This window comes from Calypte anna, chromosome 4A (assembly GCF_003957555.1).
Source record: "Calypte anna isolate BGI_N300 chromosome 4A, bCalAnn1_v1.p, whole genome shotgun sequence".
NCBI classification, from domain to species: domain Eukaryota; kingdom Metazoa; phylum Chordata; class Aves; order Apodiformes; family Trochilidae; genus Calypte; species Calypte anna.
Window position 1 is genome coordinate 16637026 of NC_044248.1, and position 26384 is coordinate 16663409.

Sequence of the window (26384 nt, forward strand, 5' to 3'; positions counted from 1 at the left end):
TTACAATCCTCTTTGTTGTCTTTTAACAAAATCTTGTATTGCTTTTCACTGTGAATTACCTGTACAATTCAAAGAATAGTTGAAGAAAATATTGAGGGATCCTAAAAAGGGCAAAGGAAATCCTTTTGCATACTGGTGGCCCCTCTGTTTGCTTATTCAGTCATCACTGAGGTATGACCAAATGGGCTATTTGTACAAAAAAGCAACTTGTCCCATTCTTTAATAGTTGTGTTGGCATTCTTTTAAAGATGTGTACTAATACCTTATTTGAGAAGTGTTACAAGACAAACCTCTTTTAGGGCACGGCGCTTCAAGGTCCAACCAGGTGTTCCAGCAGAGACTCCCAAATAGCGCTCTGAGCCTGTAGCCCTCAGGGCTGACTAGCCTGGACCGGTGCTGTTGCTCCAAGAGCGACTGACCTCTCTGCTGGCTTGCTCAGGACTGAGCTGAGCCTGTGTCTCAGGCCTCACCTTTTATTGGCCCCCTAATCCTGCTCATGCGCAGTGGGGGCCCACCCTGATCAGGCACAGGTGGGCTTAACACAAGCTCATGCCCACTCCCTGGTAATCAGTGGCACCTGGTTGCCTCATTTCACTACAGAGAAGGATCTGGACTCTCTTAAGCTAAGTCTGGGCTCTTTTTATACCAACTCTTAGTAGTGAAGTGACTTGTACCAAGCAAAAATTCTGTATTCTCTACTGGACCTGCATATCTGCATTTATACATAAATAAAAAACTCAACTATGCAAGTAACTTTATTTTCTAAAAGTGTTAGAAAACCAAAGTAAATGCTTATTTTCATGGTGTACAGGAAGTCTATCATGGTAAATTATTGATAATCTTTTTGTATAGAAAAGATTTTCTTTACGAGATGTTATTTTTGAAAATGTTTATTTAATTTTTAATTTAGAATAATTTTACTTTTCAGTCATATTTTCCTAATAATTCTCTTGTAATAAATTATTTGCATATTATGCACTAAATGATCTGTATTTTCTAAACAAGGGATGAAAAGGGGTGTAATTCATATTTATTATAAGTGATCTCTGAGGTCCCTTCCAACCCAGCCAATTCTATGATTCTATGATTCTATTTAATCCCTATCTGATAGTTCCAAAACTAATAAACCTGGGTTTAGAAGCTGGTTCTGTGCAGACATAATTGGATTCTAGATGAAGAATGTCTGTCTGTTGCTATTCATGTGCATCTGACCATGTGTTCAGCTTGTACTGAAAAGTCCATAATGTACGGGGGGACATGAAGAAGTTTCAGCTTCTCTTAGAATTAGCTAATTCGTTCAGATGTGTTACTTTTACCCTGGTGTTCTGTAGAAAGCATCAGCAAGGAATATGTAATGTTGATAATGAGTAGTCAAAAGGCCTGGTGTTCAAAGGACCAAAATAACAGGCAAGTGAAAATGCTTTCTCTTCTCAACTGGGAAAGTAAACACAAAGCTGAGGTATTAGGGATGTCTTTCTCACAGCCAGCCTCAATGGAGAGTATTTGAGTGAGTTGTCAGGTTTTCCAGGCAGTGAAATGAAAGAACTTCTCTCAAGTAATTTGAAGTGGTTTGGGAAGTAGGGGGAATAGTTAACGACTAGAACTAAGAAAACCTCAAAGGCAGTGCATTGCTAACCAAGTTATGCTTTTAAATGTTGATACAAAACAAATCTTGGCAGCTACTCATTACTGTCATACCTCAGGACAAATTAATGGGCAATTAAATTCATTACATAGCTGTGCTGGTTAAATGCAGTTGGTCAAGAAGACTTGGAGAGGTTAAATAGTATGGAGGCAATTTGGAAGGAAGCCGATGGGTTATTAATTTCTACAGAAACCTGTTCTACCATTTGCTTTTGCCTGCCTTCCCAGCCATACTTGAAATAGCCATGCTATAAAAAAATTTTATCCCAAAGAGTACTGATTCAAAACTTCAGACTCTTTACTCTCCATATTCGCATCCTGGATCTCCATGGGGAAATACATACTCCTAACAAGCACCATCCTCCTACTGTTTAAATTCCAGCAAAACAAAGCTGGCGAGTGCATTAGAATGGACTCTTTTAGCAGAGCAGGTTTCCTGACTCTTTCTGGCAGGTTTGAAAGGAGTGCTGAGGTTCAGGTCAGCACTGGGGTGGTGGTGCCTGAGGGAGGAGCAGTCTTTGCTGGAGTGCCTTGGTGTCTCTGCAGGGCCTCCCTCTTTGTGAAACTCTATATAGAGGGCATAAAAAATGTTGTTCTGAAAACCAAATGGCACATGGAGACAAACCACTGGACTCGTACCCACAGGTAATTGATCTGTGTTTCTCATTATGAATGCAAACAGTTAACAAGACATCTCTTTGCCCACATGTGCCAGTGACATAGGTGGCATTGACTGTTCACCCATGTAAGTACTTCATTTTTGCCTGTTGGAATGTGGTTAGAGTTTGAGCTGAGCTCAGAGACAACATGGGGACTGAAGTGACCTACTTAGGCTTTATTTGTGGGTGTAACTGCTGCAGTAAGTAAATACACAGAAGATACCTGACCTTTGTCCAGTAGCCCTTTCTTGTTGCCAGTTACACACTGGTTTCACTGACTCTGAAGCATGTGATAAAGATTTTTCATTCATGTACTGTCAGCCTGATGGTAGCACATTAAATTTATCTGCTTCAGAGTGTTAGTTACAGTGTACTCACAATTATCCCAAAGCAGCCTACAGAAAGGATTTTAATGAGAAGTTGAAGGCCTGATAGGCAAGTATTATTGGTTCTGTGTATGAGACCAAGATGTTTCAAGAATGGATGCATATTCACCATGGGACAACTCAGTGAAGCATAAGCAGGCTGCATTGAGTACACAAACCTACTGGAGCTTTTTATTGCACTGTCCTGGGGCATATTACATATTAACTTGTAATAATAAGTGTGACAAAACCAGTTTTTCAGGAGCTATTAAAAAAGCATATAGGATTCAAAGTCCCTATGCACTTGTATATTGCAGTCAGTTTAAATCTCACATTTGCAGCACATCATCTGCAGAAAAGTCTTAGAACACTTCTGAGGCCCAGGCATAATGTTGTGGTGAGCTCAATCACAGAATCATAGCATCACTGAGGTTGGAAAAGACCTCTAAAATCATCAAGTCCAACCATCACCCCAGTACTACCATGCCAGCTAAACCATATCCTGAAATCCCACATCTACATGTTTTTGAATGCTTCCAGAGGTGGTGACTCCACCACTTCTATGGGCAGCCAGTTCCAATGCCTGACCACTCTTTCAGTAAAGAAATTTTTCCTTATATCCAAACTGAACCTCCCCTGACACAACTTGATTCCGTTTCCTCTCATCCTGCCACCGGTTACTTGGGAGAAGAGATCAACCCCCATATCACTACAGTTTAATTTTTCAAGGGATCATACCTATGAAAACACGATTGCAGTAGAGGTGAGTGATTAATGCCAGGAATGGATGCAACCCAAAGATGCCTTCATCTTCTGGAAATTCAAAACTTGTGATAATCAATATATTTAATTTTATTGAAACGGTCACTTTTTAAAATCATTCTTTAGCTAGTATTTTGTTTACAAGGTGCTATAAAATAAAAGACTGTGATATATTTAGCCATTAATAAATCACAGTGTAATCATATTTTTAAAGAAAACTGTTTATTTGTAATGGTCTGACTCTGTTCTATATTAAATAATTATTAACTTCATCTGCCTTTTCTAGAATATGTATTGAGCAAAATCAAGATTTAAAATTAAAATTTAAAATTATTAAATATTATTAAATTATTAAATTTAAAATTAAAAGTGAATAATAACAGAACAAGTAGGGATAGAGATATAGCCCATGTCAGGCATTGCAGGATCCATCTGAGACAGACTTTTATTCAAAGCACTTTTGTTTACTCTCAAGTCCCAGCTTTAGTTTCTCCATTAACCATTCTGGCACTTGCAAGGGGAGGACTAAAGCAAGTGTGGATGCAGTGGCCAGTGAGGAGTGGCAGACAACACTGGAAAGCGCAGGGAGAGGTTTGGGTATGATATTGCTCACTGTCATTCTTTTACACAGAATTGGTAGAGAAGGCACCTTGACCTGCAATGCAGGTTTAAAAGGCTTCAGGGATGCTCTGTGTTTCAGCTGCTCAGATGTGCCTTGGGAGGTGATCAGTGATGACTGCTCCTTTTGCTTCATCTGCCTTTATCCCCAGCAGTGGGTTTGCATGCTGGCTCTGCTCCAGAGGATGGGAGTTCAGTTTATTGCCCCTTCTGCAACACTGCTCCAGTTCTTCAGTGCTAGATGGGCTGCAGCCAAAGGGCTTGCCTTTGAGCATGGCCTCCCAAGAGCTTTATCAGAGGTTCTGCCATCATTTTTACTGCTGCTAATAAGTATTCCCCAATTGTCCCCAATGTGGGTACAATTCCCACAGTAAGTACCAAACAATTTTCTAATATTGTTGGAGGAATTAGGGTAATTCTGACAAAAAGACTAAACAGAAAGGCATATGAAGTGAGTAAGATTGGTTACTACTTTCCAGACAGATTTTTTTTCCTAATCATGGATACAAAGCCTTGGGAGTCCCAAACCAGTCTCCTGACATATGTTTTGCAATTGAGTAAAAACTAGACCAAGCCTGAACAGCTGCTTCAAAATGTAGGATTCTGGTATTGCAGTTTATTTGAAGACTGCTGTAAAAGGCTGAATTTTTCTGTATCAGCTACTTCATTGACATGCTTAATGCTAACCTTTCAGTAAATAAATTCATGTGAAATCTGTATTATCCACCTCTGTTATATCTGTGAGGGTCTCTATTAACTCTGCAAAAGTAGGACGTCCTTCAGGTTTCTGAAAAAAAAAAAGCAGAGGATAAAGTTGTATAAACAGGCTTCAGAAGGTGGTTATAAGTACGTATGAGGTTAAAAATTAACATTTTCTTTTATAATACAAACAAAAGATCTAGTTTATCCTCTCAGAGGAAAAAATCTTTGCTTCATGACACCAGCAGCATAAGCACAGCCACTTTCCAAAGTGTTCCTAAAATGTCATTATTTGTATTTTAATTCCCATGGGATTTCTCCCTAGCAAGGATTCACTGGAAGGGAAAACCTCTCAGGAAACCATGATGCTCAGGAATGTTTCCTGGGCTATTGAAAAAAGATCTTCACTGTTCTATCATTTGATATATTTCAACTCAGCATGGAACAAACTCCTGGGTGATGGTAAAAAGAAGAGACAACTTCTTCCCCATCTTCTTGCTGCTGGCTGGCATTCTAATGAATGTCTGCAGTAGGCAAGCAAGCAAGATGCAGTTTAGGTTTTCATCTCTTTACATTTTATTATTCAGGATCTAAAAATTTCATAGAGATTGCCTATGATTCCATGAAAAAAAATGGGCAAGAAGTGTAGAAAAAAGGAGGCAAGGATAATAACAAGGTTTCCCAGCTACTCTCAAGTAGCCTATTTATAGTGTATATATATATATATATACACTATAAATAGTAGCCTATACTCTCAAGTGCCTGCCTATTTACATAAAACCATTGCACACAAAGCTCTTCTGAATATTTGATTTAAAAAATGAAGATTCATTTCATATAGACAGTAAGGACCTCATATACAAGTAGGAACTTCTACTGGAGTCCTCAGAGTAGAGGACTCAGATGGAGAAACCAATGGAATCAATATTTTGATAGTAATACAGAAATTAATAGATGCTGGAGAAATGGAGAAAGAAGATCAAGTGGTAAATCAGAGAGAAGAGGGTGAAGGAGGTACAGCCTGGGAGCTGATGCACAGTAGTGCTGATGCACACTTGAAAAATGGGGTTTTAAATCCACATTTAGTGGATTGTATATGGATGTGTTACAGTTATCATTCAGGTAAGAGATGGAGAAAGTTATTCAAGATGTAGAGGTGTGAAAAAGGTATTGCATTAGATGCAGTAGAGAAGTGGGACAGTGGTGGCATATTCAAAATGAGGGATGGTCTAGACCTATTGTACAGATTGATGTGCTTTATATTTATTAGCTGCAACAGTCAAAAGAAATGGAGGCTTGTAAACTTAGATGTGATTCATGGAAAGCATAGGATGCCACACTGAGGGTGCCACAGATGTGAAATGAGGGTATAGTGCCTCAATTTTTTAAGGCTGCTTTTACATCCACATTACAAATTAGTAATAAAGTAGTATCACAGGAAATTAAGGGCAACAAACCTCATGCCAGCAGCTGTACATGACTTTGTATACAGAATGTGATGCCAAATGTGGTCGATAAAGTCGGTTACCCTGCGAAATCTCACGGACAACTTCAAAACTTGTTTTACTTTCAAAAGGCATTTTGCCTTCTGTGAAAACTTCCCACATCAGTACACCTAGAAGTGAAGCAAAATATTCAGGACAGAACAAAAACCCCAAACCCAGAAACTATTAGAAACACAAATCCCACTCTTGTTTATTGCAACTCTGGAAACGTGAGGTGGATGAAGACAGACTACAGAAAACATTTTCAGCCTGATAAAATTCTGCTGTCTTTTAAGTTATCTAGAATGGTAGCCTATGAAACTGAGATGAATATACATTTGGCTAATGAAGACGCACCAAGAGCAAACATTTCAGTCAAAATCTAATATTTAGGCACAGAGCCTTTCAATTTAAAAGCATACTCATCCAATATATGCAAGGTTTGAAAAATGGGAAGGACTCAGGCCAAAGATAGGTAATATCAGTACAAAGTTACACTTTCTTAAGTCACATCTGTAGTTTTTGAGAAACATGGTGTGTTTGCATATTAACCTATCCAACTCACCAAATGACCAGACATCTGATTTGCTGCTATATTTTTTTAAATGAAAGACTTCAGAAGATGACCATTTGACTGGAAACTTAGCACCTGAAGAGCTGATATATTCGTTGTCAATGACATACCTAAAGAATAACAGGAAACAGTATATATTTTAATGATAGTTAAATAGCAAGCAATTCTGGCAACATTTCCCCAGATGGCTTAGGGTTTCATAAAAATACAGTGTCAATTTAGAAACAAAGAAATGCTATCACTAATTTAATACAAGATGCACAAACATATCAGTGCTGGAAGCTATGCACGTAAAGAGATTTCTGTTTAAATTAATTATTTTAATTGTGAGAAATATGTTGGAACAAAACATTTTGATAAGCTATGTAAGACTGACAGGATGGTTGCTATTGCTGTCTTCTGGATATATGTTGATAGGAAATACCCTAATATGATGGGAAAACCAGCAGCAATACCACCAGCAGCAAATAATTATTGTCTCTTTTTAAAAGAGTCCACCTTATCAACCAGAACAGAGCTGACAGAAGGCTGCTCTTCGTAACTGATAAGTAGATTCCACTGTTCAACCTCACAGATATAATTTCTGACAGCAACACAGAAATAAACATTCATCACATAGAAGGTACCAGCTCTTGGTGGGTGCGCTGGAAGAAGAATTTTCTTTGCCCAAGCTTATAGGAACTGACCTCCCAGTTAAGATGAAATTACATGCTCAATGCAGGCATTTATAGTGCCACACTTTAAAAGGTTATTAGATTGATCCCTACCTACATACAAGCTCTGTGCATACTTCCCCAGTATTAATGTTCCTGAGAATACACTAGATGTACACTACACAACATTTCTTCTCAGAGAAGGCATAATGTAAATGGACCTTTCAGAGCACCTTTCAAAGGAGTTCACATTAGGAGAAATCATCTCTGTTCCCCTTACATAATTTGGTGCAGACACAGAAAGTTGAGAAGTTATTGGATAAAGAACATATGAAGTAACACTATAAAATAGCCAGTAGTGGCAGCTGTGTGAGCTCTGAATACTAAGACTGTGATCTCCATGTTGTCCTTAGGAGAGTGAGTGCCTTTCCTAGAGCCACACCACTCGTCTCCATTTTTTGGAAGTAGTGTGCTCATCAGTTCTCAGAGTGGACTGTGACAGCCCTTTGGTTTCTTACTGGTGTGTTTGGATGGGTCCAGAGCCTAAGACTGACCAGTGGGGAGCTGTGCAATGAGTGCACACTGCCACAGTGTCAGTCTTCTGAAAAACAAGCATTTAGTTAGGAACTGCTGGGATGTTGTAATTGTTAAGGTAGAAATGGGGCAAAACCTAGGGGAGAGGTAAGCAGCATGGCTGTGCTGATCTAATGACTTGCACCAGTAAAGTGAATGTCACCACCACCTCCTGCTCACAGCCTTTCAAGCTCATCTGCCTCCAAAGTGAGCTGTTTCACTCAGCTACTCCAGCAGGAAAACTAGCCAGTAAAACACAGGAATGGAGAGCTTTGTGCTGGGCTTGCAAGGGGAAAGAAGGGAGGAGTGAGACAAGCCCTTTTGGTAGCAGCCAGTTGTTGGGTCAGCTCAGCTATGAAATACAGCACATCCTCTGGGGGAAGGCTGTGCGGGCAGAGCCTCATTTTTCTGGCCTGTGCTTGTCAGAGCACATTTTGCTCTCTTTCTCCATGTTTGGCTGTTCCTCTCATTAAGCAGAAAAACCACTTCCCTGCCAGAGCAGCACCCCACGCTTCCTGCCCACCCCACCAGTCCTTCCTGCCTCCTGACCTACTCAGCCACTGTCACCTCTAAAGGTCAGCATCAGCACCCGGGGCTGTCCCTAGGGACTTTCTGTCCTCCCCACTGCTCAGAAAAGTTGAAAAACTTATTTCTTCAGGCTTCAGGCACACCATGTGTGCCTGGTGTTTCTCTTACACTCATTAATAGCAAAAGGAGGATATAACATCCAGTGCATAGCACACCAGTTAAACAACATTATAATTTCCACCAGAATTCAAGAATTGACCACAGTGAGATTCCCCAAATCAACAAAGCAAGTGATGAGATTAACTCCAGGTCATGCTGCAGCTGACTGAGGGAAGGTACTCACTAAACCTGTGCCAATGGCCTCATACCTTGCCATGCCAAAGTCGGATACTTTAACGATGTGCTCGGCATTGACTAAACAGTTTCTTGCAGCCTACAGAACATGAGAGAAACAGATCTGAAATCTGGGCTACAGCATTTTAAGAAAAAAGCATCATGATTATTTTTGTTTCAGCTCATATTGTTTATATTCTAAAAGGAGATGAGTGTCTTGCTCAAAAATATAAGGGAATTTCTGGCTCTGAGTCAGTGAACATATGTAACTACTGTGCAGTTACACATCTGTGGCATATACCAGCTTGTGATATGAGTTGTAATATTTTTACATATTCCTACACAATGAGATAAATTTTAGGCTGGAGGAGAGCAGGAAGATTTCCTCTCTGCATCCAGATGTGAGCACTGAACAAAAAGCTGATTAAGGAAACAAGATCTCCTCCTGTGGTTCCTCAGGGTAGGCAGAAAAGCCACACATATCTCTTGGCATCGAAGAAAGGTGGCAGGGAGAAGAAAAAATGTAGATAGAAAAAAATTCTCTTTAAAAAAATAATTCTTATTGTTGCTGACCTTTTGAATTGCTAGGATTTTGGTTATGGTGTGGTCACTACGTGATATTCTTGTATTGGGATGTCCTAACACTGGCCTGTTCCATGCTAATATCCCAATTTTCTCTAACTTCTCTCAACTATCAAGAAGTTTTTCCAGATGTCCGTAGAGAAAGAACAACTGAAAATTTTTGGTTTATGAGAAGGAAAACACTATTGGCTTATTAGATCCTGCAAGGCCAAAGTCCTACTGGACAGATTAGTGTCCCTTAAAATGCAGTGGCATGTTCTATACTGCGCCAGTATTTTCTGAGAACTTAAAAAAAACTATGGTACTTACTAAATCTCGGTGAATAAAACTGTTTCTTTCCAGGTATTCCATCCCTTCACACACATCCTGGCACATGCTTAGCAGCATGTCTCTGCCCAGTTTCCCTCGTCTTTGCCGAAGGTAACTGAGCAGGCAGCCGTTTTCCATGAATTCAGTCACAACGTAGAGAGGCTTGTGCTGTGTGCACACTCCATAAAGCTGGACAAGCTTTGGGTGGGAGAGTTTCCTGTTTAAAAACACATTTTAGACAGGATGGCATTTGTCCTTGGAGGTAACTAGACCTTTGAGTCTCATGATGGTTTTTAGAAAAACTTTCAGTATTTGATAAACTGTATTCGGTTCAGCTGGCTTCAGAGCTTTCCCACTATCTAGTATATTTCTGCTTATAATTTCCTCCAAATAAATCACTTTGAATTCATAATTCATCGGTTTAATAAATACAAAGCTAGATTAGCATGATGTAAAAAGGAAAGGTCTGGTTATGCTTGGCTTTCAGGCAGAGAAAATGACCCTGCAAGGGTTTTGTTCTGAGCTGTGCCAAGACCCAGTCCACCTACTTCCTTAACTTGCAAAATTAGCAGAAAGGCAATAGAATTTCTCAGAAACTTCAGTTAGTTATGAGCTCTGTCAGTGATCTTAGAGGCATGGAATTATGGCTGAAGGAATAATTATAGAAGCACATTTATTTATCAGAACATTTACTCCCCATTGAGCTCCACAGCAGAAAGTAGTGCACTTCAGACCTTTATATGAGCCTTTCTGTTCTGCACATCCACCCACTCCCATCACACTGGTTTGTCTGTTTGTTTTAGATAGAATTAGGTTATATATATCTCTTTGTCATCTCAGTGTCAACTGTCAGCTATAATATCTTCTGCACTTACATCATCACTTTGGCCTCCTCGATGAAATCCTCTTCAGACATTGCACCTTCATTGATTGTTTTGATGGCAACCTTGATGGTTGCTTTCCATTTACCCAGCCGAACAACTCCAAACTGCCCACGCCCAAGTTCTTTCAGGAACATCAGTTCAGATGGGTTTAATTCCCATTCCTCTGTAAAAGCAACCCACTATGTTACAACAGCCAGGTCAGCTTTCCTGAGCTGTGTTCCATGAGACATGACTTGGTATTTGCAGTTAATGCACTCAGCAAAACCTCACAACTGTTCATCAGCTACAGCACAAGTTTTTAAACATCTGAAAAATTCCACATGCTCATGTATATTTATATATTAATGTTATTTTACACTTTGTGGAAGGTGATCAGTTTTAAATTGTTTAATGTAGGAATGTCTGAGGCTTGAAGAGAACACACGTGTTTAGATTTTATTATATATGAGAAATTTTTTCATTATCATATGTGGTGTTGAACTCTGAAGCAATTCTGGATGGATAGTATTGTTACAGAAACAGTTACTGCTTGCCTTTATTGTAATAACCACAATAGTTCTGCTCTTAAGAAATACTAGCACTTGAGATTAATGGGAACATTTACAGGACAGATACATCATTTTGGAGAATCCTATCATCAGACAGATGATATGCACTTCCTGATATATAAACAAAAAAAATGGCATTTATTGTTTGCTTTCTAATATTTTTTAATATTTCATTCTTACTTCTAAAACTTGCAGAACTGATAAGGAAAATCTGCCCCCTAAATAATACTAATTTCCTAAGTATTTAAATAAATCAAGTAGCCTTTGAAAAGCTATTATGTGTCTATTTGATTCTTAGACCTGCTTAGAGAAGTCCAGATAGCTCTGAAATGATCTGGTTGTTGTGACAGGAACAAAAGAGTCACCAAATGGAAGGGCTCCAACCAGGTGTCTTACTTGGTACTGACACCTTACAAGAAATGAGTGTCTGTTTCTAGTGAATATGTGGCTGCTTCTGTTTCTTATTTCTGGGAGATTTCACAGATATAAGTATTAGTGGGGTGGAAGAAATCTAAGCTCTTGCCTAGGCAGATACCTAAATCTCCTCCAAAGGAGGTAAAAAATTTACCATAGCTAAATCCTGCTGTTGCTGGTGCAGAACATCCTGCTGATCCTGCTGATCCAACTGGGTGTCGGAGACGAGTAACAAGACCTGCAGGGGACAAAACAACAATACTCTGTTCACCAGTTACTCCATATAAAAGTAAGCTATATCATAACCTCTTGTGAAACTAAAATGTTCAGAATCTGAGGTACATTCCTGACTTTTCAAAGTTACATTTCTTACAGCTTGTTCAGATAAAACACTACAGTGAGATGAACTGGAGGAAGATATTCAATAGGGCCCTGACTGCAAAAAAAGGTGATATTCTTGCTTGTTTATATGATGTTAGTGAACAGAAGTAAATGAGTACTGCAATGCTGTATAACTCACCTAAGCAATCTCCCCCAGCATGATTTCTCAGGATTGTTTCCCATTGCAAATAAAAAAACGTTTGTGTCTGTCATTTGTGTTCTTGGAATTCATGAGCCAGCAGTACCAGTGGATATATTTTCCCGCCTCCATTCACTCAGGATAAAAGCATTTATATTATATTAAAACAAGATGCAAGGAGAAGGGTATTTTTAAAGTGCTAAAAATTATAAAAGGCTTCTGTCAGACAAAAATTAGAGTTGGCTAACTCCAGTATGCTGCAAACCAGTGTTAGAGAGACTAACTTGCGCTCCCTAAATCTGCCTTTGATTGCTTGTAGGGTGTGGGTTTTTTGGCCAAAATCAGTAGAATGCTGCCTGCTGATACACAGCATAGCTCCTGCTTGTCTTAAATTGCACCAAAAGGAAAGAATTACTATAAAATTTCATACACATCCCTGAGAAGTTTCAAATCATCAGTTGTAAAACCTTCTCAGCTTGTACATGTTACCTGCAGCATTGTGTTGATGATACTCAATGAGTTCAGGAACAGTTGAAAAATGATATTTTTCTGCTACATAATATTGGCCCAAGTGGTTTTTCTTAATTTGATAATGTCGAACACTGTGACTTCTGAAATCAACAAAGGATTACAACTTTCAGCAAAAATATTTTATACTATAAGTCTACTTAAATCTTATTTTGAAAGAAAGCACAGAAAAATCTAAAAACTTGGGTACAAATCTCAACTTAAAATGAGTATGTGTAACTATGATACTCTTTCAGGACAGAAAGAGTCTCCCAGATTCAGGAGATATTGCACAAAGGCTTTTATTGCACAAGTATTTAACTCTGCATCCATAACAAATAACACTTAAAAGACGTTCCTCCTAATTCAGCAATTGCTTGAATCTAAGCTTTTACAATTAAAATGCTTTTCACTTCTTGATTTTCCCCCCAAAAGTCATCTCATGCAGAGCGTGAGATGAAATTTGCTGTTCCACTTCTCCAAAGGCTCCTCGTTGGAGATTTTGTGTTACATCTACTTTTCTGTATTTCCCCACATTGTCTGTCTCTTGCCTTCTGCACATTTTGCTGCCCAACTACCCATGCTTTCTGTGAGACTGCAACTGAAGAATTGAACTCAGCATTTCGGGCTCGTGTTGGTTGCTGAAGGTTGGTACCCTGATGCAAACATGAGCCTGTGCCCAGCAGAGGGGTGGCAGGGAGGGCTCACCCCATCCTTCAGGGGAGGGCAGGGAGAGACAACAAGGGTGGTGGAAGCAGTGATGCCTTTGCCTCTCACCTCTGTCTTGTTCTAAGAGGAAAAGAAGGAAAGCACACACCACTAATGAGGGTGGATGGCAGAGGGAGGAGAGTATAAGGCAACTCAAGAAGGGGTAAACCAGCAGTGTAGGGGATTGCTGCTGGTGTGGGGGAAAACTGAGTCCTGTGGCAGTGCTCTGACAAAAGAAGTAAGACTGAACAGTGAGGAGGTAAATATTTTAGGAGATAAATAGGAGTTAATCTTAACTTAGCAGGACATTTGCACTCCGACTCCCAGATCCGCTGCCCTCCATCATCTTTCCTGCCCACAGGCCAATTAACCTTGTGTGAACAGTACAGTGGGTTCCCTGCTCCTGTGCATTGCATATCCAACCTACCAACTTATCCTAAGGAGTTTGGGGGAAGCTCTTCCATCACCTTTTGATTCAAACCCAAGCCATTCAGGGTAACTCACCCTTTAGCCTGCGAATACACCGACAGTGTAAGAAGTCCCTGTTGGCTTGAATCTCTGACAACAAATGCTCCTTCTTTGGACTGAAAAAAAAAACAGGTAGACTTAGTTTCTGTCTTTGAGCCTGATTAATTCTCCTTTCAGATAAGACTTGCAGCTGACTACTAGATTTTGTGGAATACCTATGACTATGTGGGAGAGAGATACAGCAGTGGAGAGCAGGAACTGATGGCCAGGTAGACAGCAGAGCAAAATTAAGCAAGGGAAAATGTACAAGACATTTCTGAGAATTAAGTAATTTAGGTGAATTATAATCTTCTGTATGAAGCACTGAAAATGTTTTGATTTACCAGAAAAACAAACTGTACAAATTACTAGCTCTTTTATATAGGTTGAGTTACCTCCTGGCACAAGAGATGTTCTGCCTGTCTTCTGTTTATATTTTTGCAGTACCACCTGCAATGAAAAGATAATCTATACTTTAATTTCAGCTAGTAAAATGTTTGCTCCATTTCACAAAAGTAATCCATCCATCTTAGTAGTTGCACTACTTGCAGTCCAAAAAGCTAAGTAGTATTGTTGCATATAAGCATCTCTTAATTTGGAGTAACAAAAAGGAGAGCTTTTAATAAACTTTTTAATTTTTTAATTCATGGTTAATAAAGGCTGAAGGATCCACCACCAAATTGCATCACTGCAATCCATATAAAAGACAGCTCAATTAATATTTTGAAGGGTACTTACTCATACATTTCTAAATTATTTTTCTTGTTCTCAGTAACATAGTTGCTGGGAATTAGACCTTCATTCCTGAAACAACATATTGGAGGTAGTATAAGAGTATGGTATAAAGCATTAACAGGACTAAGAGAAGTATCTTTCTTTTTTCAGATTACAAAGGTTCCTTGTACTTTGGCTATATTGTTAGATACTGAATCTCAGCATGTTAACCGGGTACAAGTCTGACCAGTCTCATGCCAAGCACCATCCTTCTGCCCTGCAACTATCGATGACAACTGAAATTAAAAAGTCAACTGGAGAGATATTTATAGAGTGATGAGAGCAGCATGCTAATTAAAATTTTGAAGGCAAATCAAAAGAAAATTTAGAATAAAATTAATTTCTTCTGAATCAAAAGCCACCCTCCTAAATTCTGACCTACACAAAGCTTTTATATGAAGAAGTATGAAGTGTATGATTGCATGTATATACAAAATAATAATCAGTGTAATCTTGCTGCAAATATGAGCTGAAAAAAATTTATTTTAAGGTATTTAAAGAACAAATCCGAATGAAAATGAGACATTGTATAACTCGTAGCCATGCCCAACATCAGGGTACAGGATACACTGAAGAAAATGCACAGGAGAAAGGGGAACAACATGGGGAACAACACAAAACAAACATAAATGTGGAAAGGGTCCTAACTGGTTATCTAGATCTCTAAAACATCTAGGCTTTTTGGATCAGAGATTTTATTTCAGGCACGTCTTTATAATCTCTATGGTCTTTACGAAGAGTTCACACATATATTCTGCATTGTAAAGTACTTGAAGAATGGAAAGCTGGGTTTGCCTGTGGCTCACAGCCCAGTGATTCACATGATTCTCAAACAACCTTATATTGCTCAGGAAATTCAGGACTTAACTCTGAATTCCCAACAGATTCTAGATTCCCCACCCACTTCTGAGCTGCCAAACACTGCTGAAAATCTGCCCTATCAGTCCATTAGCCTCATCCATAGCTGCACACTTCCAAATCCGTCCCTAAGTTCTAGCAAATGTCTCATTCCATCTGCCCATTTTCATGGGGGCTGTTTAGATTCATTCTTTTTGTTTAGGAAAATTAAAATAGATGTCTATTCTTACCCATGTTGGTCTCTTGCCTTCCACCAGTGGGGATCATACTGTTCAAGGATAAGATATTCTTCTGACTTCTTGAGAGGTAAATCTAAGGGTCCTCTAGCATAAAAGTCATAGAGTGCAATAACTCTCAGGTTTTTTGTGTAGTCTTCCAAGGCCTCATCGGGTAGAGGAGGTAATGGCTTATTCTTTGACTGCAATTTACTCTTATGCTAGTGAAAAAAAAAAATGTGTCTTTCATAATTAGCTTTTCCTCCTTATTAATTCTTGCTTGATTCCACTGCTATTATACCATCTCAGTTACTACAATGAGCTCATCATGGTCGTTACTTCCCCTTGTAATTAAAACACTATCATGTCATTAATTGTAAAAAAGCAAGATTTACGTTTGAGTAGTTTGGTGTAGAGGCCAAAATGACAACAGAAAGACTAATAAACAAGCCATCTACCTAATGAGGGTGACTTCTACATGATATAGATGCCTGGGCAGCTCTGCAAGTGGTTTAAAAACAGAGCAGCACTGAAATCAGTGGAGTTACAATGTCTGGAAATTTGGATATTTATCTGGATAATTAACACACAGCACTGCAGACTTTCTTAGCAAATCAGTAGGAACAAATTTATTTTCTTTTACAGCAAGTTAGGTTCTAGATTTGCACTTGGTTATGCTTTGGAAAATCATATTTTTCAACTTAAATCTAGTAAAACTGTGGTAGATGTCACACATGCCAGCTGGGCAAGGTGTGCTTGCATCTGCCCAATAGTGCAGACCCACCCTTCCCACCTCCATCACCCAAATCTAGAAGTGGGAGAAGGAACCACCTCATCCTATAGAGAAAGCTTGGGGAACCTCACTGTGACTCTCTATTTACATTTGTATGAGTCTTCAGATAGTTTTGGTCCACAATTTTTATGCAATGAAGCATGTTACATGCTCAAGAGTTAGTTACCCCTCTGCTTGTTCTGGCACTTCGTTTTTACCTGCCAAAATATTACTTACCCGACACTTCCAAGAAGATGCATAGGAAACATGTGATTGTGAGGCTGAATACTGGGTCATCTGGTCAGAACCAGGGTCCAGGTTCATTTTAGTTCTCATTGCTCTGATTTTGAAAAATAATAAGTGTTTGTATGAATGCATATCTATAAAGATTCACATAAAAATAGTCACTCATGGCTATAAATGCCTTTCTTCATATTAGGGATATGGAGGGTAGAGCTTCTTTAAGTTTGTGTAAAATTAGCAATTCTGAAAATAGGGGAGTTTTAAAAAGTCCTTTATGTGTAGATACTTTGATCATTCTAATTGGTTTCACATACCTTTTTTGCACTGTGAAGCAGCAGCAGCAGCAGCAGAAAACAGACTGGATGGTGTGATCTGTGAACAAGAACATTTCCCATATTTGCAGTGTTCCTTTTTGTTTGCTTACAAAACCTATATAATTAAGGACTACAATATGTGCTTAGCCCCATTACTGTCTCTGTCTTTCTGCGAGGTATCCAGCAAATCATTAAGGCTGAATTTGCATCCAACAGAGTCAGCAGACCTTTCTCACCATCCCATCTATTTGCTCCAGCTCTCTCCCTTACAATGTCTTAGCAGTTACGAGGCTGTGTAATAAGTGAAATCAGAAAGCTCAATCAGAAAGAAAAAACAAACCTTGTCAGCACCAATCTGACTGATCATACCACCCCATAAAAGCTCTACCCAGTGCAATAAAGGGGATGAGAACAGTGTTTCCATGTTAGGCTTATTAAAGGAGACATTCTACATGCAATTCCTTTCACTAATACTGATTTTCCTGTTTCTGTTGCAGTCATTACTAAAACATACGTATTAGGACAAGTTTAAATGCTACTAAAAATGTTCTTCACACTTATGTTCCAAGAGGCTGATAATCCTAAGAAAAATATATTCGACATGCCATCACATACATCATATGCTTACAGATAAATCCATCTTGTGTCTCTTGTATGAGTAGCAGTGTAGTTATGGCATTAAATAGGTCAGAAGGCATTCAGAAGATCTGAGCGAGGCAAATAAATGTTTGACATCTGCTCTGGTCAACTTCTCCTCAGGCTGAGACCTACTTTCTGCAGCTTGGGTTCCCAGGACAAACTAAACCAAACTGTGGCAGCTATGGTCTTGTCCTCCTTCTCTCTGCACTGATGCTCATCTTATCTTCATTCATCACTTCAAGTGAGTGAGACAGGATGCTAAACCAGTGGGGAATTGCTCTCTGCTGCATCTGGTCTCTGAACCATCTCACTTCATTAATCAGAGCCTATGTTAATCAAAAGACACTATCAACTCTTTAATAAAAGTTTCCACTATAGCTATGCAAAATGCAGCAACTACAAATAACCAAGCCAGCTGACACTTTAAATAAACAGGCTCAAAAAGAGATGGGCAATTAAGTCTGCATGCTGTTTTCCAGAGTACATTAAATTGTCCCTCAGATGGTTAAAATTCTAGGGGCTGAAGGTTTCTTAAACATAGCCTCTAGGATTGCTTTGCTAGAGGGTTCTAGGTAAGAACAAACTTGGAATGAAAATAATTTTAAAAATCAAGCTGAGAATTATTTCTGGTTTACTAACATTGGGTTTGTTGGTTTTTTTCCTTCAAAAACTCTATAAATTCAAGAGTAAAGTAGTTTCACAATGTAAGGAGTGAATATCTCTAAAGCAGTATTAATTAGTGTCTTGGAAACATAGTGCATGACAGAGTGGTCTTGCAAATAATGTCTTTTAAGAAAGTTATGGAAACCTAATTAGAAAAAAGGTTTCTTTAAAATTGCATGCCACTTCCTAATCTCTGTTAATGGATGCTTTTCATGTTTGACTCCCTTTTTCCAGTGCTAACAGCCCTTAGCAATAAATGCATTTATGTGATGTTTTTTAAACCATCCCAAGCATATATGATACTAAGTATTTAGTCTCATGTCCCGTTCATAGAACCACAAAAAAGGTATAGTTTAAAGCATTTATTACAGTGATTCCTGGGACATGTGCTTCATTTGGTGAGCCATTTTTCCAAGGATATAGTGTCAAAACAGTTAAAGATGACAAAATACAACCAAGTTCTGCAGGTAAAAAGTGAAGGCTCAGCTTAGACAAAGGCAAGGGGCCAGGTAAGCCCATGCTGAATTGAACTGTTGGGTCCTGAGAAGCAGCACAAACTTTGCACAGTTCTGCAAGGTTTGCTTCTTCTCATTCTTCTAATTGGAGCGTTTCAGTGAAACCATGGCCTAACAATTCAGTAGATATTTATCACCCTAAACAGCAGCATTTCCAGCTCTTTGAAAACAAACCTGTCTTTACACATGTGTACTTGACAACCTCATCAAATATGAAATTTTTTTTCTCCACATATTTCTTCTAGAGTACTTGTGGAATTAAGTCAGTAGAAAGTAATAAAAGCATAAATTATAGCAGAGCAAACTGTTAATTGCTGTTTGTAAGTCTGTCAGGTCTGCTGGGAAACATTACCAAGGAACATAAACAAAGAAAGACCTTTAGTTCCATAGAGATAAGTCCTACTTTAATTACATTAGGTCAGGAATTTTGAATTATGATGCCCCAAATCACATCTTTTAGTTTGCAGTTTTAAAATGACAAAAGATACTGTGACCAGAGAAACATGGTTGAAGTGGAAATACTAAGAAACTCGTGTTGAAATTAGCCTCACAGATACTCAGCCTAAAAATTACAACTGACATTTGGATAACCAACTTGGAGGCCTGGAAGCAAGATTATCCATGGAAAATGGAATAGATGGGATGCTAGAGGAAGAAAAACAAAGACTGCTCAGCTGTCAGGAGCAGCTTTTTGATTGAGGAGCTGAAAGACAGTCTCAGGAAAAAAGAGAAAGCATAGTGAAAACAAGCACATCCTTTGAGATGATGCATTGCTACCAATAACTATCCTGATAAAGTTCCACAACACCCAGCAGTGTCTTTTGGGCTGGTAACTGGCTGTACAGGTGGTCAATTCACACACCTGTATCTATGCAATCTTTCCTCTTTCCTCAGTTATAACTCACTCTAATTTGCAGCTTTGGGAAGTAGTATCAAAAATAAAAGCAACAAGTTAGAGATTAATTTTTAAAATTTGCACTTCATCATGTTATATTCCTAATAAAATATATATATATTCCTAATAAACTTCCTAGCTTGAGTTCGCTATCCTAACTCACTGTTTCTCAAAGCACTACTAATTCTGAAAGAGCTGTATGCCATGACTAACCTTTAAATATCTCATTTGCTAAGTACATTGCTGCTGCACAAAAAAACAAAACTGCAAAATCAAAATACGTGGCCCAGTTTACTTACAGGTTGAGAGAGTCATGTCTGGTTGTCCGCTGATATTCAAATGGAAATACAAACCTCTCTTCATCAGGTGTGCCAGAAAAACAGCCCTAGCTGAAAGTTTAGCTCCGATAAGAAACATCGTAAACCACAAATACTGCTTGACCCCGCCTCCTTACCTTTGAAAAAAAAAACAAAAAGAAACAAAAAACCCCCAGCATACTTGATACTAATCTCACATCTGCTAGTAATAAAAAATAAAAATTAAAAATAAGAAGTTCTTGCTTTCTAGTATCAAACACACAATTTACAGAACAAAAATATTAGCCTGTTATCAGCAGGGCTATTATTTCTTTAAAAAAAAAATACAGCAGATGCCAATCACAGTATCAGGTTCTTTTCAGATGAATTTTCTACCCCGATGTAGTAAGAAAAAGAGGAAGAAGGACTGAAGTTGCTTAAGGATGAGTGAGTTCATTCAGAAGAAAGGACCATGCAGAATTTCAACCTGCCTTTGGAGGAGTCAGCAAGCCAGCAGCCTCCAGAACTGTTCGGATCCTTTCCAAAATTAACCACCTTAGGCTACATTCAACTATAGAAAGGCATTCAGATAGCAATTAGGTGCTTCCTGTCCTGACATCCTAAGTATCAAACCCCTTGGCAGGTACGCAGAAGTTGTCATCAGGTACTGGGAAGAGGCAGGTGAAGGGATGGGATTCAAAGCACCCACCCCACTGAGGAAACTACTGCCAAAAATCCACAAAGTTAGGGTGTGTTTTATGATACAAATATGTAATTATTTCAAAGAAACAGGCTTAAAGTTCACTGGCAAGTATAATCTGATTTTCCTGTGCTTCATTCTTATTACTATAGAATTCCTTATGATTCCTAGTGAGTGTTGGCAATACCATACTTAGCAGGGTCTCCACTGACAAACCGGGGTGCAAAGGAGAAATTAGGGAAGGAAGGATGAGCTTGGCTTACCTTAGATCTTCCACGTTCCTTTTTCTACTATGGATTAGAACCCCCTGGATTTTCCCCTTAGCAGTACATGCTGTTGGTATTGATTGTGTGGTGGTTTGGACTCAACATGGACAGGTTGGTTTGCATATCAGCAATAATCTTCTGAGACTTGTTCATTCAGGAAAAAGGAAATAGCTGTTTAAATCTTTTCTGACAGCCTGTAACTTTTCAATGGAAATGCACGAGAAAAGGAAAGCTCCTCTTCCAAGAAACAAGAGGCTTCCTCCTTTTGAATATAAAGGCACAGGCACAGCAGTGCAGCGACTTAAGCATCCTCAAAATTGATTACAGAAATACTCAAATGCAAGAATGATGGACGATGTATTAAGCTAACTGCAGTCACCTTTAGTACTGTGATTGGAAATAAACCTCACCATGCTCTCCTCTGCCTACTTGCAAAAAAGTGCAATCTCTGAGCAATCTATTTGCTATTACAAATGGCACAAAAGCACAAGTAACAACAGAAAAATGTGTACTATCAGGAGGTGGCTACAGCAAAGCTCAAGTGCAAATATTCCTCATACCCACTGATACAAAGTTAGTTTAAATTAAACAGACTTCAGCAAGTCTGTGGAGACACGGGCCACTGGCAGAGGAGACAGGGCATGTAACTTCTGAAGAGTTGAGGCATTTCTGTACTGAACATTTCATCACGGCCAAGTTCACCTAAATGTAGATTCATAGTAATATATATATACATTTGGTATAGAGTGTGTATACACAAAGATACACCTGTATACACATGGGCTATAATTACACTGTCTTCACACAAACAATGAGGTTCAATTTTGATGCACTGACACAAAATTATTGGCAACACATTAGGTGGTTCCAAACAATACTAAACATTTGGTTTATTTACATACACATGTAGGTTAAGAACAAAAAGGTGAGATCACTGTATATACAGACAATAGACAGAAAGGGGAGCCTTCCTTTTACACACTTGAGATTCTACTTTCTTTCATTTAAAGCCCCATGTATCAAGACAGGTATGTAAGTGAAGGTAGGACAGACTTGTGCTTGAAAATTTCAAAAGGAAACACAGTTTATATAAATAAATGCCTGGAATTTATATATTTACAATACATACAGCATATAAATTACTTTATAATTAATCCAAACCAAGGTACTATGGTACACTAGCAGCCCATTCTGCTGAATCTTGGACTTCTTTTTCATGAGTAACATTAAGACTCTGGTAACATTAAGGTCTCTGGTTCACCAAACAGCCTAGAGGGTGTGGGTCATATAACAGCTCAGTTTCAAATCAACACTTCTGAGTGTTAAACTAAACTGAAGTGTGCTGTTAACAACAAAAAAGGCATATTTGTGTTCTTGATGTGTAATGTAACACCTATCAATCAAGAAAAACAATGTTTCTGGAGAATCTCTGGAAAGATTTCAATGTCAGTAAATAGCCATTTATAGATAACTTCAATTTTAAAGCACAAAAACCACTACTAATACTACTGTCTGCATAAAGAGAGACTCAGAATCATGGACTGTATGTACCTGAGCCCAGCTCCCTTAATGCAAATTAGGTTGCATTGGGCTTTGGCCACATTCTTTCTCTTCCTCCATGAAAAGCTCAACTTGCCAGCTCTATAACGCTGAGTTTTCAGAGAAAATATGAAGACTTCTAACATTGCTGAAGAGTCTGTACTCATTTCTCAACATCATGCAAAACTCCTTGTGCTGGAGTGGATCAGGTGTTGCAGGTTCCCTATGCTGTTTCACAGCATCCAGCAGCTTGCAGGATCATGCTTTTAAAAAGAAATGGTGACAACACATCTCTGGAAAGTGGCTTCTTCCATGCACTTGTATGGCTGTTGTCTCTTCAGAAAGCATCTTCACTCTCTGCAATGTCAATGATTAAGTGAAGCAATTCCTCAAAAGTTGGGCGCCCTTCTGGTTTCTAAAAATTAAAAAACATAGCTGTGATCAGAAAACAACAAAGTTGTGCTGCTTTTCATAAATTTCTAGTCTGTGGCAATTAATTTACCATTTCATTAGATGTGACACACAAAAATATTTTCTGGGGTGGATTTTGGATATGTTGCTTAATCTCAGTAAGTACCACCCTTTTTTCTTAAGGCTTTGAAAACAACAAACGGGTGTTGCTGGACTACCCTTTTCATGTAATTCATTATTTTGCATAGTACTTCACTTTTTTTTTTCTTCCCCATCATCAGTTCTTATATGGAGCATACAACTGCTCCAATCTTTCTTTATGCAAGTTGTTCATAATCCTAAGAATTTTAAGCATCATTATCTGAAGCCTCTTTTACTTCAATGTTATTTTTCAGACTTCAAAATGAGATTCTGTCATGGATGTATGCAAAAGCATCCTTTGTTTACTCTATTTTCCACCCAGTTCCTTAATATGCCATAACATTTGGCTTGTTTGGGTTTTTTTAATTCCATCAATACACTGAGGTAGTCTCCCTGCTGACAGCTATTTAGCATCTTCTGGATATCTGGGTAACTTGTGCTTTTCCCCCATTTATCAGCCTCTTTAGATTTGCATTTACCCTCTGAATTTTGAAGACTCAGTATTCATCCCCCTCAACAGATCATTAATAAATTCTTTAAATGAAGATAGAGGTGCTTGCAGTTAATCATATTTTATGACAAAGACTGACTGTATCTTGTCATTACTTCTGTCCTTTTTGTGATTCACAAAGATACTTTCTCTCCAACACGATGACTTCCTCAATTTTGTTGTTAATGACTTTTGATGAAATATTTTAAAATCAATTAATTGATGGTCATATAAATCCTTTAAATATACATTAATATTCAAAGACCATTAAAAATAACTTCTTATCTTTCAGATAATTTATTAATCCATTTGCATGATCATTTCAAGCAGGACTTAATGATCTGTAGTTTCCTGGCTCCTATGAATAGTTTTTTTGAACTACAAACATATTTGTCATTCTGCAGCCCCCCAGGGTACTGTTAATTTCAAAGTATTTTTTGCTGCATAAACCAATTGGTTAGTAAATTTTAGATCTCCACCAGTTGGTTTGATGAATAATTTCTCTCTGTTCCATCATCTTCTCCTCCAAGACAAGTGTGAGACAATATGTCATCTTTGTTACTAGAGTAGATCAGTCTTTGCTCAGCATCCCCTGTGGCAAAGACTAACTAAAAATAAATAATGTAGCTCTTTCCATTCTTGGTTTCTTCAATTGCTGCCTCAATATCAGAAGCATCTCATCAAATGCACTTATCTTCCTAGATACTTTACACCTGAATACTAAAAAACTCTTTTATACTTATTCAATTGATAAAGAATTACACTTGAATTTGCTGCCCTTTGTGAAAATTGTACAGTATCTTTCTCAGTTAGGAAGCTCAGTAACACAGTGTTTTGGTTTTTTCTTTATAAACCTTGGTCCTGGGTCTTTTCTTTATATTTTTATTTAAAATCAGCAGCAAGCCAATGTATATTTACTGTATCATTTATAATCAGGTAATGAAGCATTCCTTTTAAAATATTTTCAGTCGTTCTGGCATGTTTCTGTAATGATTAATAAACTGAGGCAATATAAAATCAGATTTTCCACCTCTGTCCCATTCTAACTGAACTGGTTTTGCTAGCAACATTTGTACATATAATTAATCAAGACCAGCACAGACTTGGTAATTATTTAATTTTGTTACTAATTGCCTTTGCATAGTTAATGTGATAGTCTGTTTATTTCACAGGAATTTCCTCAGTGTTTTTTCTTATCACAGCTCTACTTCAGTTGCAAAAGAGGGGAGACCTTTGTCATTGCAGTAAACACATGAATAGCTGAGAGAGCTGGATACAGTCAGAATACTGTAGTAGAGATTCATTTCTATGGCTAGATTGACCATTTTTCCAATTCAAAAACAAAAGGAAAAGTATATACCTCTTGCCAGCACATCATCATAATTTCATACACCTGCTTACAGGCTAGTTTGGGCCGATACAGACGATGTCCTTGGCTAACCATGGTTACCACTTCATAGTTGGAGCTTTTTTCAAAGGGCATTTTTCCTTCTGTAAATACTTCCCACATTAAAACACCTTTTAAAAAGAAATAAAGTAATCATTAAGAAAATGAGTAAATAACTTCTTAAAATATAGTTTACTTTGAGCTCTGGGTTTAGGGTTTCTGATAATAGTTTGAGATCCATTTTCTAGAAAGTGTTCACAGGTGTCATCGCTGAAAATTTCTTATTCTAGTAGCGTGGGCTTTAATAAATAAAGGTTCTAAAAGTCTCTGAGGAACTTAATGCAAGCATAAAACCATGGTTAATGGTTTCTCTGAGCTTCTTCTCAGATGTCTGAATCCTTCCCAATAACTGAAGCTTAACTGCTTTTGATAAAATGTAAAAATAGTGCTTTCTTTCATTGATGAACATCTTACCAAATGACCAGACATCTGATTTGCTGCTGAATCGGCTATAATTAAAAACTTCTGGGGGGCACCATTTCACAGGAAATTTAGCCCCTGAGGAGCTGGTGTATTGGTCATCAAGGACATACCTAAAAAAAAAAAAAAAAAACAAAGTAGAAAAGCATTATAAACATTATATCCTCCAAGCCTGCAAATGATAGTTTTAGATTTGAATATTAGAAGCTCATATTGCCACCTAATGGCCGTGACTGTGAGCTGCACAACAAAAATCGTTTCTCTAGGGCAGGAGTAAGATTTCAGGAGAGACAGTTTATTTTTCTTATGACCTCAGTCTCCCTTGTGATTTCCACCTATACCACACAGGTCTAAGCCACTTCCAAGTTAAATATCTGATTTCAAGAGAAAATTATGCAAAAGGATAAATTCCTTGCTCCGTTTCTTGCTGGCCAGTCTGAATTCAGATTTTAGGGGACATGCAAACTTAGTAGCACAAGAAGGTAGCAAAAGCAAAAAATAGCATGGATAAATCATGGTGGTTTAACTCCTTCTTCAAAAGTGCTGCTCCCCACCTCCTGCTTTGCCTACACGGTAGCACCCATGGGTGATAACAAGGGCAGAAAATTAACCCTCTCTGGGTCTCAGTGAGATGCAAGATCTATCCCAAGAGCATCTCGCACTCACTGAACAGCCTCTTTCTATGGTTTTTTTACCAATATACAGATTAACAGTTATTACCTCTGCAGCAGGAGCTCTGCTGTCCAAGTCACAAGCTCTAATATGCCTCCTGTATCACTGCAATATTAAAACTTGAACCATTTTCACAAAATTGCTAACAGAAGACCAGACAGACCACGGAGTCAGTTCAAAGCCTTACCTCTCTGGTAAGCACTAGACACACTTCTCTAGAGAATAAGCTGCCTCGTTTTGTTT

At 38.3% G+C, this 26384-nt stretch overlaps 2 protein-coding genes across 4 annotated transcripts in view; both read right to left on the reverse strand.

Moving 5' to 3' along the window:
* Nucleotides 1-4659: 4659 nt before the first annotated feature.
* TXK (TXK tyrosine kinase) lies at nucleotides 4660-20122 on the reverse strand. The gene is made up of 15 exons (XM_008491911.2): nucleotides 20059-20122; nucleotides 17048-17105; nucleotides 16728-16830; nucleotides 15734-15939; nucleotides 14610-14675; nucleotides 14267-14321; nucleotides 13869-13948; nucleotides 12639-12760; nucleotides 11784-11867; nucleotides 10659-10830; nucleotides 9784-10000; nucleotides 8928-8992; nucleotides 6797-6915; nucleotides 6205-6362; nucleotides 4660-4835 (listed from the first exon to the last, which is right to left on the reverse strand). The coding sequence occupies exons 1-15, from the start codon at nucleotides 20120-20122 to the stop codon at nucleotides 4752-4754; spliced, it is 1653 nt and encodes a 550-aa protein (XP_008490133.2). The 3' UTR covers nucleotides 4660-4751.
* A 1766-nt stretch (nucleotides 20123-21888) lies between these two features.
* TEC (tec protein tyrosine kinase) overlaps nucleotides 21889-26384 on the reverse strand; it is a 45279-nt gene continuing 40783 nt past the window's right edge. For all 3 annotated transcript variants that reach the window (XM_008491818.2, XM_030450196.1, XM_030450198.1), the window contains 3 exons: nucleotides 25464-25582; nucleotides 24963-25120; nucleotides 21889-22975 (listed from right to left, as the gene is read on the reverse strand). In XM_008491818.2, coding sequence (XP_008490040.1) covers nucleotides 22898-22975; nucleotides 24963-25120; nucleotides 25464-25582 — 355 coding nt within the window. In that variant the 3' untranslated portion in view covers nucleotides 21889-22897. The remainder of the gene's footprint in view (nucleotides 22976-24962; nucleotides 25121-25463; nucleotides 25583-26384) is intronic.

What these genes read in the sequence shown, in the direction of transcription:
- TXK (XM_008491911.2), bottom strand. Translation starts at nt 20,122, where the DNA reads ATGAAGAGAGGTTTGTATTTCCATTTGAATATCAGCGGACAACCAGAC. An exon ending in CATCTTCTTGGAAGTGTCGG is followed by an intron (nt 15,940 to 16,727) that starts GTAAGTAATATT and finishes TTTTTTCACTAG; the next exon opens with CATAAGAGTAAATTGCAGTC. An exon ending in ATCAGATGTCTGGTCATTTG is followed by an intron (nt 6,363 to 6,796) that starts GTGAGTTGGATA and finishes CTTCACTTCTAG; the next exon opens with GTGTACTGATGTGGGAAGTT.